At 50.9% G+C, this 16,120-nt stretch overlaps 1 protein-coding gene across 1 annotated transcript; it reads left to right on the top strand.

Moving 5' to 3' along the window:
* The first annotated feature begins 437 nt into the window (after positions 1–437).
* SERPINA5 (serpin family A member 5) lies at positions 438–11,048 on the top strand. Its single transcript, XM_049898463.1, has 5 exons — positions 438–506; positions 7,541–8,173; positions 8,646–8,916; positions 9,313–9,460; positions 9,981–11,048. The coding sequence occupies exons 2-5, from the start codon at positions 7,558–7,560 to the stop codon at positions 10,170–10,172; spliced, it is 1,227 nt and encodes a 408-aa protein (XP_049754420.1). The 5' UTR covers positions 438–506; positions 7,541–7,557; the 3' UTR covers positions 10,173–11,048.
* Positions 11,049–16,120: the final 5,072 nt, after the last annotated feature.

Consider the following 16,120-nt stretch of genomic DNA (forward strand, 5'->3'; position numbering starts at 1 on the left):
ACAGTGGCCCCTCAACTCAACCATCCTGAGGCTCTCCTAATCCCTTTAAGGTCCACCAGCATCTGGCTGTTGAGGACCACGAGACAAGTCAGCACAGAAGGCCTGTGGAGTCTGGGGCTCAAGTCTCCCCTTTCTTGGATCTGTAGCAGATGGGCTGCAGAAACAAACGTGTTGAGTCTAATGAAAAGCGGGGTGTGCTGACAGTGGCCTTTCCTGACTCTGCCTCGTCTCTCCAGGGTGCCCATGCATATACAGGCAAACTGAGGCCGGTGTGGGGCTTGAAGGACAGTGAGTGGGTGGCCCTCATGCAGCTTTGTCCACAGCCCGCCTGCTGGCTAGAAGCCTTGCAGGACAGAGCAGGGCGCCTGGGGCGGGGCCCGGGAGGGGTGGAGTCCTGGCCGCTAAGGTCGTAGGCAAGTTCTGGCTCCAGTCCAGCCAGCTCTCTGCCCTTTGCTAAGCCCGACGGACGCCACCTCCACTGTCTCCACGCTCGGCCACTGGACAGAGTAAGTACAGACTCTGGAGTGCAGACAGGGGCCTCCTGGGGCTTCCAGGACGTGGGAGCAGAGACAAGGAATGGGCTCTGATTAAGGGACCTGGAGGGTGCTAGAGCTGCAGAGGCATCCCTGACAGATAGAGGGAGAGCGGGAAGGGCCCTCATGGCAACGTGAACTGAGCCAGGGAGGAGAGTCTCCCCTAGCTGTGTGACCTTGGGCATGGCACTAATGTGGCCAAGCCTCAGTTTCCTCATCAGTAAGGTGGAAATAGTTAACCCTCTGCATACGCCTGGCCTGATATGAAGATTAAGTAAGGCAGTGGTTCTCAGCTAGGAGTGATTTTACCCACCCCCTCACCCCAGGCACATTTAACAATGTCTGCAACATTTTTGGTTGTCATAACTAGATGGGGGCGGAGGGGGGGCTACTGGCATCCAGTGGACAGAGGCCAAGAACGTCGCTAACATCCTACAATGCACATGGCAGCCTCCTCCATGACAGAGGGATCCAGCCCCAGGTGTGGACAGTGTGAGGTTGAGAAACCCTGAAATGAGGACGAGGAGGAGGGGACAAAATGCCGGGCTAGCAGGAGGTGCTCAGTAACCTTGGCTTGCATTGTTTTCTATGCCAAGGGTCTTGACCCATAAAATCAGGAAACATTCTAAAATGCAATCCACTTCCCTGAGATAAGGCCTCCCCTCAGGGTCACAGCAGCTGCCCGCCAACTCCAGACACCATTTGGCAGTTTGTTAAATAAACACAAGGTAGACAGAAATCAGCAGTTTTCAGTTTTTAACGGATGGGACCTTTGGCAAGAAATGCAACAATAAAAGGAGAAACTGCTCCCCTGAGTCAGGAAACAGGCTGAGCTAGGGGAGGGAGTAACTCAAGGTCAAGTTAACCCCGGGGCTGGTGGTGTGAGCAAGGGTCTGGATGCCCAGCCTGGCTCTAGGTCCACTAGTCAGCACCCAGCCTGCGGCCCGACACCGAATTACAAAGGATGGGCCAGGGGTGGTTCATTCCTTCACTCATTCATCCCACAAAGGTGCATGGAGCATCTCCCCGTGACTGGGGGCAGAGCAGATGGGGGGCTCCCTGCTGTGAGCACTTATTCTAGTGGAGAGAGAAGCAGAACAAAAGAAATTGAGCCCAGACGCATGCATAATTGATGGGAAAGGAGCCCTGGTGGCCCAACAGTTAAGTGCTCAGCTGCTAAATGAAAGATTTTGAACCCACCCAGCAGCTCCACAGGAGAAAAGACCTGGCAATCTGCTTCCATAAAGATTACAGCCTAGGAAACCCTATGGGGCAGTTCTACTCTGTCCTACAGGACCACTATGAGTCGGAATCGACTTGATGGCGCACAACAATTGATGGGGCTCTTGAGAGAAACAACCAAGGGGCCTGGGCCCAGCTTCCAGAGGGACCACGAAGAAGGGGCCTTGAAGCTGAGGCCTGATGCTCTGACGAGAAAGGTGGGGGAGGTGGGGGCAGGTTTCCAGGGGAGACAGTAGGACATGAAGGGCCCGGAGCGCTGGAGAGGGCATTGGGTTTGGGGAAATGAGAGAAGAAGTGGGCCTAGAGGAAGTGAAAGTGGGAGAATCCATCAGGGGGAGGCCAGAGAGCAGGGCAAAGGGGACCCTGAAGGGCCTTTGGGTTGGCACACAAACCAAACTCAGATTTCCCCCAAAGATCCAAGGGAGTGCTCTGACAACAAGGTTTCTGACTGAGGAAGCTGGTTTGTGGGGGCAGGAAGGAAGGCTTTGCAGGGTCCAGGCGAAGGACGAAGGGGCTTTCACTGAGATGGAGTGCCCCCAGTAGGTTTAAAACATATCTTGGAGATTGAAATCGACAAGACGTGCAGATGGATAGGAGGTAGAGGGGGAAGTTAAGAAAGCTTCTACGGTCACTTCTCCCGTGAAGCTCTGTCCCCCCCGTCTTTGAAATCCAGGGAAAGGTGCAATTTGGCCTCTCCCTGTTTGGATTTGACAGGTACGGAACAGACCCTCCTCAGCTGCATGCCTCCCACAGAGTCCTAAGTCAGCCTGTCTGGGGTTTGGTTGCCTAACATTAGGAGTATCAGCCAACGGGTTTGGGGTGCGTGGCTGTGTGGACTCAGCAGGAGGACTGACTCCCCACACCAGCCCCCACTTCCCCTGTCCCCGGCTCCTTCTTCCTCAGGCCCCTTGGCTTCAGACTGACTGATGGCTGGTTTGCTTTGACCAGCTCTCATCCCTCTGACACCTTGGGGCATTTCTGCAGAAACTGTATCTAACTTTGGGGACCTAAGATCGGGAGGTTCTGCAGGGACCCCGTGGGGGACAATGTCCTAGTCCCAGGCTCCCACCCCTGGCTCAGGAAGTGATGACTAAGAAACTAACAAGCTTGAAACAGGAGCCCCGGGGACCCCACTTCCTGGCTGAGCCCCATCTCTGCTCCCCGTTTCATCTTGGCACAGTTGTGATCACGGTACCAGCTTCCAGTTGCTGTGGACGAAAGTACACAAGCTAATGCAGGTGAACAGCTCTGGAGAGGCCTGGGGGGCAGGCACCAGGAGCGGGTGGGAGGAGGAATGAGGTGCCACCCCTCAGAGCCAAGAGGAGTGTGGGCACCAGAGACAGAGGGGTCTGGATTTTAATCTGGGGTGCATCACTCAATGGCTGGGACAAGCTGTTCTATTTCTCTGAGCCTCAGTGTATTCATCTGTAAATTGGGCTTAGTCACGCCTACTTTGCGTGCATATTGAATGGTCATAGATACAGAGTGTCTAGTAAGTACGCAATAATCAAACCAAACCAGCTGCTGCTGAGTTCATGCGCGCTCACGGTGACACCGTGTGTGTCAGAGCAGAACTGCATTCCAGAGGGTGTTGAAGGCTTTCAGAAGCAGATCAGCAGGGCTTTCTTCCAAGGGGCGTCTCTGTGGGTTTCAAAAGGTGACCTTTTGGTTAGTAGTTGAGCACTTAACTGTTTGTACCACCCACAGTCTCCCTCAATAAATAGTAGCTCTAATAAAAAACAGAGAGAGAGAGTTGATTCAGATGGAGCAAGAGGTCTGAGTTTCAAACTTCCAGCCCAGGGGGCCCTGCGTGGTGCTGGGCCCTCTCCAAAGAGGCCATGCTCTCCAGGGAGACCCTGGGCACTCAGAGAAGTGGCTCCCAGCCATCAGACCCCTGGTGCTTCTTTGCCGGGAGGAGGGCCTGCTACCCCCAGCACACAACAGGCCCTGGTGCTCACAAGGAAACTGAGCCTGGGAGAGGGGAAGAGTCTTGTCCAAGGTCACCGGGCTGGCTGCCTGGGAGGGCGGATGGGAGGACAGGAGGACAAAATCCCTCTCCTACACCCTAGCCAGCTGCCTCTGGGCTCAGAAGGAGCAGCAAACTCCCTTGCTTAAACAGCTCCTCTGTGCAAGCCTTCCTGTCTGTCTACTAGCTCAGTGTTTATCTGCAAGGGGTGGGCCCTCCCCTCCCCTCCCCCCCCCCCCCCGCCTTTCCTCTGCCCTGCTCCCCAAGGTCCTGGTCACTTGGGCTGAGTTGTTTCTTCAGAAGCAACCTGGTAAACAGGATTACGTTGATGGTTCTAACACTTCGCAGGAGGGACACGCTGTGCTATAAAATAGGCTAGTTTGAAGGACGCAGATTAAACTACCCACGCACGCTCGTCCTCCAAAGGACCTCTACGAAGGCCGCTCTCCTGGGGGACAGAGGGAGTGGCAGCATGGGAAGCCCAGGCTGTGTTTCTTAATTATCTGCTGATGAGTGGCTATCAGTGGTGGCAGCAAACACAAAATCAGGAGGCTCTGATCCCAGGAGGCCACGTGGTGTGCTGCTTAGGGGTGTGGGCTTCGGAGGCAGAACTGGCTTAGCCAGTGACCCAGCCTCTCTGAACCTCTGATTGTGGTGAGTTTCCCTTGAGTCGGCTCCGACTCACGGTGAGCCCATGGTCCTGTACTATCGGACAATATTCTGTTGTGATCTACAGGGTTTTCATTGGCTAATTTTCAAAAGTAGGTTGCCAGACCTTTCTTCCTAATCTTAGTCTGGATGCGCCACTGAAACCTGTCCACCATGGGTGGCCCTACTGGTGTTTGAAATACTAGTGGCATAGCTTGCAGTATCACAGTAACACACAAGCCAGCACAGTGCAACAGACAGAGGGGTGGTGGGAACCTCAGGTTGCCCATCTGTAAAATGGAGCTGGTAACAGAGCCAGGCATAGGCTGCTGTACTGGGTTCTGTGTCATCGGAGTTTCTGCAAACAGAGCTCCAAATGAACCTCATTCTCTGAGGTCAGAGGGCAATTTGGTGGCCATTGCAGTGAGTTGGACCTGCCTGACCTTCAGCTTCACTCAGGCAAAGGCAGGACAGCAGCCCAGGGTCTCCTGACCCCCAAGTTTGTCCATGCCCCCCGCCACAATGGGGCCCCTCTGCAGGCCATTTCCAGGGCCACAGTCTGGGGCCTCTTCGGTTTGCTTTGGCTTTGGTCACATGCACCTCATACGCACTCTGTGACAGGCTGCCCCACTTGCCCTGGGTCTAGGACACTTGACGACATGGCGGCCGTGTGGGGAGAGTAGCCAGCAGGGGGGTTCTCACCCAGGACCGTACACATGCTCTCATCAGGGATCTCTGGCTGCACAAAACTTGGAGGCTTAGATCACCCAGCTTCGTGGGCTGCTCCGAGGCTCATGTGAGCGTGGGGGTGGGGGAAGAATGCACCCCACAACACTGCTGGGGAAGTGGGGGCCCCAGGCAGGGCTGTGGCAGAGGTCACACAGCCACTTGGTTGTGGATCTGAGCAGCCCAAGTGTGGACATAGGAGAAAAATAGCCACTGCTTTGGTCCTCAGACTCCCTGTGATGTCTGCCACAGCCCTGCTGGGGGAAGAGTAGTCAGGGTCACCCCATGTCACCACCGGGTGCTGCACCCTGAGATGATGTGGCGTGCCGCACCGCACGGGGCCGGGTGTTGAGGGCTCTGCCCGTCTCTTGCTCCTCCTCCGGTGGAAGTCCCAATACCAGCACCTCTTGATCATTTCCTCCCAGAAAGGATAGCTTTCTTTGTGGGGTCCATCTGTCTTTGTCTTCTAGGATTGCCACAAGCTGGGTGGCCTGTAAGAGGAAAAATGTGTTGCCTCGCAGTTCTAGAGACTAGGAGTCTGAGGTCAGGTTGACAGCCATGTTGATTCCTTCTGTTTTGCACATCTCTTCCAGCTTCCGGTAGCCCCAGGTGCTGGTTGGCTTGCAGCCACCACGTCCCATGGTGTCCTCCGTTGTCTCCCTGTCTCTGTGTCTCCTCTCCTCTTTTACAAGGACCTGCTCATACTGGATTAGGACCCATTCTACCCAGTATGACCTCGGGTTAACCCTATTAATAACATCTGCAAAGACCCTATTTCCAAGCATGACGGCATTCACAGGTACAGGGATGTCTTAGTTACCTAGGACTGCCATAACAAAATACCACAAAGTGGTGGCTTTAAAGAACAGAAATTTATTTTCTCACAGTTCTGGAGGCTTAAAGTCCAGATCAGCGTCTTGGCTCTGTTGGTCCCTTCTGCGGGCCTCTCTCCTGGCTTCCGGTGTCTGCTGGCGATCGATCTCAGCGTTCTGTTATAGATGAATTCACTCCTGTTCTCGCAGGCATCTCCCCTGGGTGTCTGTCTCCCTGGTGGTTCTCCCCTTTATAAAACACCACTCAGAAGGGGTTAGGTTGAGGGCCCACCCTATATCGGCATGATCTCATTAACGTCACAAAAGAAACCCCCTGTTTCCGGTGGTTAGGAGCTCAACTGCTAATGCAAAGGTCAGCAATTTGAATCCACCAGCCACTCCTTGGAAATCCTAGGGGCAGTTCTACTCTGTCCTATAGGGTCGCTATGAGTCGGAATTGACTCGACAGCAATGGATTTTGCGGTTTTTTATTTGCAAACAGGGTCATATTCACAGGAATGGGGTTAGAACTTCAGCATATTTTGGGGAACACAATTCAGTCCATTACAGCGTTCCCGGGAGGAGATTTTACGGGAAAGGACGGAGGAACAGGGCTTTCTAAGAAGGGGTGAGGAGTGCCTGGTGGACACTAGATGCTCCATGCAGGTTTGTTGAATGAATGAATGAGGACCAAGCCAGCAGTGCTGAGGGCCCTGGGGTGGGGAGGCTCAGATTGGTTGGAGTTCATAGGAGGCTCAAGAGGCCTCGTCAAATGTTGGACCGGGGGACCAAAGTGAAAATGGTGGTTGTGGTGGTTAGCTGCCACTGAGTTGTCCTCCAACAGAATGAAATGCTGCCTGGTCCTGCACCAGCCCCATGATTGGTTTCTCCGTACGGTTTTCATTGGCTGATTTCCAACAGTAGATTGCCAGACCTTTCTTCCTAGTCTTTCTTAGTCTGGAAGCTCTGCTGAAACCTGTTCCGCATCATAGCAACACGCAAGCCTTCACTTTCACTGCCAGTGGGTGGTGGCCGCACGTGAGTTACCTTGGCCAGGTGTGGTTTCCTTGGCAGAGTGGTCAGGAGGGATTAATTTAAAAATCACACCCCCTCTACGGAAGGTGAGACTTCTACTATGGAACTATCAATGTCCCCAAAGTGAGGTTAAAGGGCAGATATGGACAGAGGCTTCTGGTTCCCGGGTAAACTCAGGGATGCTGGCAAAGCAGAACACAGGAAAACCCTTCACCCCTACACGGTCACCCAGCCCCCGCATGCACACTTACCTGGATGGGGATAACAAGGAGGCTTCTTGCCCTAGTGGCCAGTTCCCTGCAACAGGCCAGCACCTCCTGCTTCTTCTCCCCACCAGTAGACATCTGCGTCCCCGAGCCTGTGTCCTCTGTCTGCTCCAGCCCTCCTTAAGCCTCCCTCTCACCTCACAGGCATCACCATCTCTGATGATGTGTGGCCCAAACCCACCTGCTGGGCTATGGTACCCCCAGAAATGGCAGTCTTGTGCACCCTGTGATCTTCTCTCTTTCTCCTAGCCCCCAGCTCAGGGAAGTGGCGCTGGGCCCACGCCTTCTCTGAGAATGTTTTCTTCCTTCCAGAACGAGGGGCAGCCACAATGCGGCTCTTCTTCACCTTGTGCCTGATACTCCTCAGTCCTCGGGTTGCCAGCCTTGGCCGCGACCACTCCCGTGAGTGGAGAAACAGGGCCAAGGAGCTCCCTGGAGCTGCCATGGGGTCTGCCAGGAGCAGGGACTTTGCCTTCAACCTCTACAGGGCTTTGGTTTCAGCTGACCCTGGCCAGAACATCTTCTTCTCCCCGCTAAGCATCTCCACATCCCTGGCCATGCTCTCCCTGGGGGCCCGCTCCCACACGAAGACACAGATCCTGGAGGGCTTGGGCCTCAACCCCCAGAAAACCCCAGAGGAAAAGCTCCACAAGTCCTTCCAGCAGCTTCTGCAGGAGCTCAGCCGGCCCAGGGACGGCCTCCAGCTGAGCCTCGGCAACGCCCTGTTCACGGACCCGCAGGTGAGCATTCAGGACACCTTCCTGAGTGCCATGAAGGCGCTGTACCTGGCGGACAGTTTCCCCAGCAACTTTGGGGACCCCGTGGGGGCCAAGAAGCAGATCAATGATTACGTGGCAAAGGAAACGAAGGGCAAGATCGTGGACTTGGTTAAGGACCTTGATAGTAACTCGATCATGGTCATGGTGAATTACATTTTCTTTAAAGGTAAGACCCTGGTCCTGAACATGCACTTTATCTCTCAAAAGAATACCCAATCCCCTTGCACATAAAGGAGTGAGAGTGTAGCTACTTCTTCCTGGTGCCTTTGATGGAGTAAAGCCGATGGGAGCCACGGATAAGATGATACTTCCTCACAGTGTAAAAAACTAGGTGCCGTCAGCTTCACTCATGGTGGCCCCTGTGCGTCAGAGCAGGAATGTTTCTTCACAGGGTTTTCCCAGAAGTAGATTGCCAGGCCTTTCTTCTGCAGCACCTCTGGGTGGACTCTAACCTCCAACCTTTTGGTTAGAAAGGGACTTGCCTTTACATTCAAGGGGGGTTCAGCCATCACGGCTACTAACAAAAATGCTCTAAAGACGGTGACCTCTGTTGACTGTGTTTACTGTCTCCACTCTTTTTTTGCCACTAATTCTTGCACAAAGTCCCCTTTGCTTTTTCTTTCCATCTAAATCTTTAGCTAAATGGGAGACAAGCTTCAACAGCAAAGACACCCAGGAGAAGGACTTCCACGTGAGTGCAGAGACGGTGGTGCAGGTGCCCATGATGAGCCAAGAGGATGTCTACTACTGCCTCCAGGACCGCGCCCTCTCCTGCGTGGTGGTGGGCGTCCCCTACCAAGGCAACACCACTGCTCTGTTCATTCTCCCCAACGTGGGCTCCATGGAGCAAGTGGAGAATGGACTGAACGAGAAAGTGCTGCGGAAGTGGTTCAAGATATTCAGAAGGAGGTATTTTCAGACTACACCTGGACCAACCTGACCCTGGACACCCCCATGGGGACATATGCTCTCCCAAAGCCACACAGCAGTGGTAGCAGGACTCCCTCATCCCAGGAGCAGCCTCTAAGTCTAGTGCTATCATGGGAATCCCAGCCCGGGGGACAGGCTGGGATGGAGGGGCCAGGGATGAAAGTCAAGCTTTTTGGGGTGACACTCGAGCGGACAGTGACCCCCTCTGAGGCAACTCTCAAGTCCAAGTCCAGAGTGGAGTGAGCATTACACTAGACGATGCAGTGAGGGAGGAGCCAAAGGGAGCTTTAGGAAGCATAGGGGAGATGGCAGGAATCCTAGCCCAGGGAACTGATGCTCTAGAAGAATCTAAGAAAGGTCCTTTTCTCTTTCCAGTCAGCTCCGGCTTTACCTTCCCAAGTTCTCCATTGCGGGCTCCTATCAGCTGGAGAAAGTCCTCCCCAAGCTAGGGATCCATGAGGTCTTCACCTCCCAAGCTGACCTGAGTGGCATCACCAACCATACAAACATCCAGGTTTCTGAGGTGAGTCCTGCAGCTCCTGACGATTTGCTGTCAGAGACCTTCCTCTCGCTCTCGCTCTCCCTCTCTCTCTACCCCCCCCCCCCGCCCCAGCTTTTCTTAAGAAGCACTGATCGCTTTGTGTCTTATCTATGTGCCATGGGAAGCCTTATCCACCCTGTGCCTTAGGGGAAAGAGTCCTGTATTAAGCAATCAAAACTAAGGATCCAGAGCTGGCTCCTTCACTTACTAGCTGTGTGACCTCCAGCAAGTTATTTGACCTTTCTGAACCTCCTTTCTCTCATCTATAAAACTGGAGAGTTACCCTCACTCCCAGAAATGTAGTGTGAGAATTCAACTTAACACACTGTGCAGTCACCCCCGAGCACAGTGCCTGGTGTCCAGCACCTGCTCAGGTGCTTAGCTTCCTACTTGCTTTGTGGCCCAGTGGCATGGGGTGCTTGGATGGTGGTGCCCAAAGGATCCTCTGTGAGGACATCACCCAGCCCCTGGTGGCTTGGTGATGCCTGTGTCTCCCCTGCAGATGGTGCACAAAGCCATGGTGGAGGTGGATGAGTCGGGAACCAAATCAGCCGCAGCCACAGGGACGGTCATCATGTTAAGGTCAGCCCATATGACCTTTCCCAGGATTGTGTTCGACAGGCCCTTCCTGGTGATGATTGTGGAAGACAGCACCAAGAACATCCTCTTCCTTGGCAAAGTGACTCACCCCTGAGGTCTTCTGAAAGACCACAGGCTTCCATGATGGGAGATGGGGGAGCCCATGCCCTGTCTGTCTGCTGGTAGCTAGTGATGTCCATGGGTTTAGTTGACTAATGACAAGTCACGACAAACAATAACACTGATGTGCTGATGAGTGCTTCTTTTCAATCTCAAGACACAAGTGCCCTTGGAGAACATCCAATCTTGCCCTCACCTTTTCATCAATGGGGAGTAGCATTGAGGCTCAGAGAGGGTGCGTGATTTGCCCAAGGTCACAGAGCATATTAGTGGCAGAGAGAGGCCCAGAGCTCAGGCCCCTGATGCCCAAGCCACTGCCACATAGGAGGAGGGTTGTCCCATAAATGAAAAGGCCACCAGGAAGCCTATCTCCAAGCCTGATACCCTGTCCATCAGCAATAGTCAATTCATCATGGATCTGAAAGAACACTTGAATGAGTTCGAGGAAACAGGCCTCTGTCCCAGCCCTAGCCAGCTGTGTGACATTGGTAACATTGTCCTTCTCTGGACCTCATCTCCCAGGTTCACAAGGAAGGGTCAGGGCAAGGGGCCATCCAAGGGTTCTTATGGCATCAAAACTAAATGGATCCTTGAAATCACATAGAAAGGCTGAGGTGTGCCCTGCCAATCACAGCTGATTTCAATACACTCAAGTACCATTTGTTCTCTAAGAAATACAAGTGGGCAGCAGGCAGAGATGGTTCATGGCAGGACCACGCGGACGCCATCCTGAGCGTTAAGTACAATCTCACAGGCCTGGTGGGGTGAGGGAGGATGAACAGAGACCTGCCGCAAATCATAGTGTCGATTGACAGCACTAATGACTAACTTTTTGGATTTTAGTGTTGGCAGTAAAAATAAAGCATTTTGCAAACCCAAGCGTCATTGTCCTTGTGGAGACACCTCTGTGAATGGTGACATTATTAGCTTACAGTGCTCTAGACTTGGTGCTGGGGGCTTCACCTAGATGGGCCCACTTAGGACCAGTTGCCGTTGAATCAGGGCTCTGGGTGGTGCAAACTGTTTGCACTCAACTACTAATCTAAATGTTGGTGGTTCAGACCCACTCCGTGGTACCACAGAAGAAAGACCTGGCCATCTGCTTCCATAAAGATTACAGCCAAGAAAACACTATGGAGCAGTTCTACTCTGTAACACATGGGGTCACCACGAGCTGGAATCCACTCGATGGCAATAGGCTTGGTTTTGGTTTGGCCACTGAATGAACTCTGACTCAGGGTGATCCCATGTGTGTCGCAGGAGAACTATGCTCTATAGGGTTTTCTTTTTTATTGAACTTTAGATGAGGGTTTACAGAACTAGTTTCTCATCAAACAATTAGTACACACATTGCTGTATGACATTGGTTAACAACCCCACAACATGTCAACACTTTCCCTTCTCAACCCTGGGTTCCCTATTACCAGCTTTCCTGTTCCCTCCTGCCTTCCAGTCCCTGCCCCAGGGCTGGTGTGCCCCTTTAGTCTTGTTTTGTTCCACAGGCTTGTTCAATCATTGGCTGAAGGGTGAACCTCAGGAGTGGCCTCATTACTGAGCTGAAAAGTGTCCGGGGGGGCCATACTCTCAGGGTTTCTCCAGTCTCTGTCAGGCCAGCAAGTCTGGTCTTTCTTTTGGAGTTAGAATTTTGTTCTACATTTTTCTCCAGCTCTGTCTGGGACCCTCTATTGTGATCCCTGTCAGAGCAGTCAGTGGTGATAGCCGGGCACCATCTCGTTGTATTGGACTCGGTCTGGTGCAGGCCATGGTAGACGTAGTCCATTAGTCTTTTGGACCAATTTTTCCCCTATGTCTTTAGTTTTCTTCCTTCTTCCTTGCTCCTGAAGGGGTGAGACCAGTGGAATATCCTGGATGGCTGCTCATAGGCTTTTAAGACCCCAGATGCTACTCACCAAGGAAGAATGTAGAACATTTTCTTTATAAACGTTTATGCCAGTTGAGCTAGCTGTTCCGTGAGACCATGGTCTCCACAGCCCTCAGCCCAGCAAATGGGTCCCTCAGGGAGTTTGGATGTGTCTATGGAGCTACCATGGCCTTGCCTCGTACGGGTTGTGCTGGCTTCATTTTTTTTTTGTTTTTGTAGATTTTGTTTTTATTGAGACTTTATGTTTTTCTTCTTTATTTTGATGAGTAGGTTTGTTAACTTTCTTTGTGGTACCTTGAAATTTACTCCTATCTTCCTAGGTTTGAACAAATCTGTTATTACTTGGTATCACCTTGCCTTCCTCTCCATTAGAGAGTTCTATACCTATACCGTTTATTTCCTCTTTTATTATTCTGACATTCTTGTCATTTACAGATTAACCTCTCTGGTTCCCCGTTGCAATTGTGGTTTTGGATAGTCCTTGAGAGTTCATTTCTTAGGTTGGTATCTTGCTGGCACAATCTTGCATCCTAGATTCAGGCTGTGGTCTGATGTTTGTTCTCAGACCAAAGGATTCCCTTTAATAATTCTTGTAAGTTTGGTTTGGTTTTTACATATTCCCTTAATTTCTGTTTATCTGGAAATGTCCCAATTTCACCATCATATTTGAATGAAAGTTTTGCAGGATTTATTATTCTTGGTTGGCAATTTTTTTCTTTCAAGGTTTTATATATGCCGTCCCATTGCCTTCTTGCCTGCATGGTTTCTGCCGAATAGTCAGAGCTTAGTCTTATTGTTTCTCCTCTGTATGTGACTTTTTGTTTTTCTCGAGCTGCTCGTGGGATTTTTTCTTTGTCTTTGGTTTTAGTGAGTGTGATTATGATATGCCTTGGTGTTTTTCTTTTGGGGTCTATCTTATACGGGACTCATTGACCTTCTTGGATGGTCAACTTTTCATCATTCATGATATTAGGGAAGTTTTCTGTCAGCAGTTCTTCAGTGATCCTCTCTGTGTTTTCCATTTTCTCTCCCTGTTCTAGAACCCCAATCACTGGAAAACTTTTGCTTTTGATTGTATTCCACATAATTCTCAGGGTTTCTTCATTTTTCTTCATTCTTTTTTTTCTGACTTTTCCTCAGACAGAGTTATATCCAAGTGTTTGTCTTCAATTTCACTGATTCTGTCTTCCATCATTTCAGACCTGCTTCTCAGTCCCTCCATGACACTATTTCTGAAATCATGTTATCTTTTGGATTTCTAATTGTTGTTTTTGTATGATTTCTAGTTGTGAATTTATTCTGGCATTTTGTTCCTGTATTACTTTCCTGAATTGTTCCATTTTTTTTTTTTTTGGTCTGTATTTTCCATGGATTTGTCTACCTTTTCCAAAAATTTGTCTATTTTTTCCTCATTTTTGTCTGCTTTTTGCTTCAGCTCTTGGATTGCTCTGAATATTAGAGATCTGAGTTCCCTGTCAGGTAAGTCTAGTGCCTTTTCTTCTACTGGAAAGTCATCTGGTGTTTTATTTTGGACGCCTACTGGACCCATCCTGTCCTTTTTTTAATATATATATGTTTTGATATTGTCTGCTGTCTTCAGGACATTCAGTAGTTATTTGCATTGTTTCTTAATTGTAGATTTGTCTGTTTCGTCCTACTTTTTTGTTTTATTTGGTTATGTCTGAGCAGGCGGGCTGTGCATTCTTTGTTGTTTGCTTGTCTGTAGTCACAATACTTTTCATCTCCTTGTCCAATAGGCAGGGTCAGTGAATCAGCTGTGGTGCAGCAGGGCAGGTCCAGCTGAAGCAGAGGGGTTGGGATGGGTTGTTTGAGGTACATACTAGGGCTGACAGTGCAGACCAGGAATCAGTGCTGGGTGGGTTCCAGTAGGCTGTGACTGTGCTGCTTGGGGGTGCGATGTTCAGTGCATGGTGCAGGTAGGCAGGAAAGAGGGAAGAGGTTGTGATGTGTGGAGCTAATAGGGGTGTGGGAAAGAGGGGAGAGAGGAGAGAAAAACAGGAGCCAGAAACAAACAAGGAAACAGAGGGGAAAAAAAAAAAAGAGTGCTAAGGGAGCTTGCCATTGGAGTGGAGAGATGAGAAACCAAGAAATGGAGAAAAGAAAAAGGGAAAAAGAAAGAAAAAAATAACTAGATAAAAATTTGGGAAAGAAAAGAAAGGCCCCCAGGAGTCCTGGAGTCCCACTAGTGGGGCTGCTAAGACTGGGTAAGTGGCTCCCAGGCTGCGCAGTATAGCCTGGCTAGAGTGGGTATAGATGTCACACAGCACCAGGTATTCAGGAGACAGGAAAAGAAGGTAAGTGTAGAGAGACAAGAACTGAGAAATGAAGACAGAAAGGGAAAAAGAGAGAGAGAGAGAGAAAAGAAAGAAGAAAAAAATAAATTCACCCAGGGATCCCACCTACGCGGCTAGACAGATTGGGTGAGTGGCTCCTGAGCCTAGCAGTGCAGCCCCAGCTGCACTTTGAAAAGGTAGACAAATCCATGGAAAATACAGACCAAAAAAAAAAAGGAACAATTCAGGACAGTAATACAGGAACAAAATGCCAAAATAAATTCACAACTACAAATCATACAAAAACAACAATTAGAAATCCAAGCTGCGAAAAGAAAAAGAAAACACAACAAAGCAAAGCAAAAACAAGGGAAAAAAAGCCCCAGGGATTCCACCAGGGTGGTGTCACAGGCCGGGGAGGGGTTCCCCAATCAAGCGTGGCTTCACAGCCTTTCAAGAAGAAGCAAAGATGGCACATGGAACCAGGTGTTCCAGAGAAAAGAGGGGGAGCTGGTAGGAGGCACAGAAGAAACCAAAAGAGACAGAAAGAACCAGCACCAGCTCAGGGGCCCGGCCAGTGTGGGCAGGGCGAATCCAAGCAGCCTGAGGCCAGAGCATTTGCCTCCCAACCAGGAGGCTGTGGCTGGTGGGAAGCAGAGGAGGCCAAGGTGGGAGAAGGGGAAAGCTTAGGCAAAGGTATGTCACTCATTACTGCATGTTCTGTCTCCTGCTGGGAAGTGGGTGAAGCTGCTTTCCCCTACTCCCTGTCCACAGATCTCTGAAGTGGGTGGGGTGAATCCAAGCAGCAGGGACGCTGCACTTCCCAGCTGGCCAAGCCACTGCAGCCAGCCAGGAAGCTCGAAGGTAGAGCAGCGGGGAGAGAATGGGGGGTGGGAAAGCATGTATGGCTGGTTACCAGGTGCTCTGTCTCCTGCTGGAAATTCCGCGAAGCTGCTTACCTGTGCTCCCTGTCTGCCAATCCCTAACTGGAATCCAAGACGGCGGATCCGTGCTGAGTTAGCTGATGGGGCCCTCCGCACATATCTCTCCTTACTCTCTGTCCTCTGTCAGTTTCTTATTCCATTCTGTGCTTGGCTGAGTTCTCTATCTCTTCATTTGGCACTTCATGTTCCAGGAATGACATTTGTCTCTGTTTTACTTAGTTTTTCGGGTCTTTGCTGTGGAGGGAAGGTGTGATGCTTCTGTCTATGGCGCCATATTGACTGGGTGTTGCTCCATAGAGTTTTCAATGGATAATTTTTGGGAAGTGGATTGTCAGGCCTTTCTTCCAAGGCACTTCTGGGTAGACTCAATTTACTCCCACACTATCCCTTGAAGAAAGGGACAATTACTATTCCCATTTGATAGATGGAGACGTCAAGGCTTGGGGAAGAAGTTAGTCACCTTGACCAGGTGACACAGCTCATGAGTGGTGGAGCAAGGATTTTGTCCTAGGGACAGTCTCCAGAGCCACTATCAGCCCTGTGCGCTGCTGAGAGAAGGGATGCTTATGGACCAGAGACCTGGGGCAAGAGACATCTCTGCCACCAACTCCCCCGTGGTCCAAGCTCCCCTCAACTCCTTTACGAAGCCCATCCCATTTCCTTGCCTATGTGACACAGTGGTTTAAGAGCTCGGTTGCTAACCAAAAGGTTGGCAGTTCAAATCCAACAGCTGCTCCTTGGAAACCCTATGGAGCAGTTCTACTCTGTCTTATGGGGTCGCTATGAATTAGAATTGACTCGATGGCAGCAGGTTTGGTTTTTT

This window comes from Elephas maximus, chromosome 10 (assembly GCF_024166365.1).
Source record: "Elephas maximus indicus isolate mEleMax1 chromosome 10, mEleMax1 primary haplotype, whole genome shotgun sequence".
NCBI classification, from domain to species: Eukaryota; Metazoa; Chordata; class Mammalia; order Proboscidea; family Elephantidae; genus Elephas; species Elephas maximus.

Bases quoted from the DNA above. Each gene is read 5' to 3' on its own strand.
- SERPINA5 (XM_049898463.1), top strand. From the start codon at position 7,558: ATGCGGCTCTTCTTCACCTTGTGCCTGATACTCCTCAGTCCTCGGGTT. The intron at 8,174-8,645 runs GTAAGACCCTGG...CTAAATCTTTAG, and splicing joins GAATTACATTTTCTTTAAAG to CTAAATGGGAGACAAGCTTC. The intron at 9,461-9,980 runs GTGAGTCCTGCA...TCTCCCCTGCAG, and splicing joins CAAACATCCAGGTTTCTGAG to ATGGTGCACAAAGCCATGGT.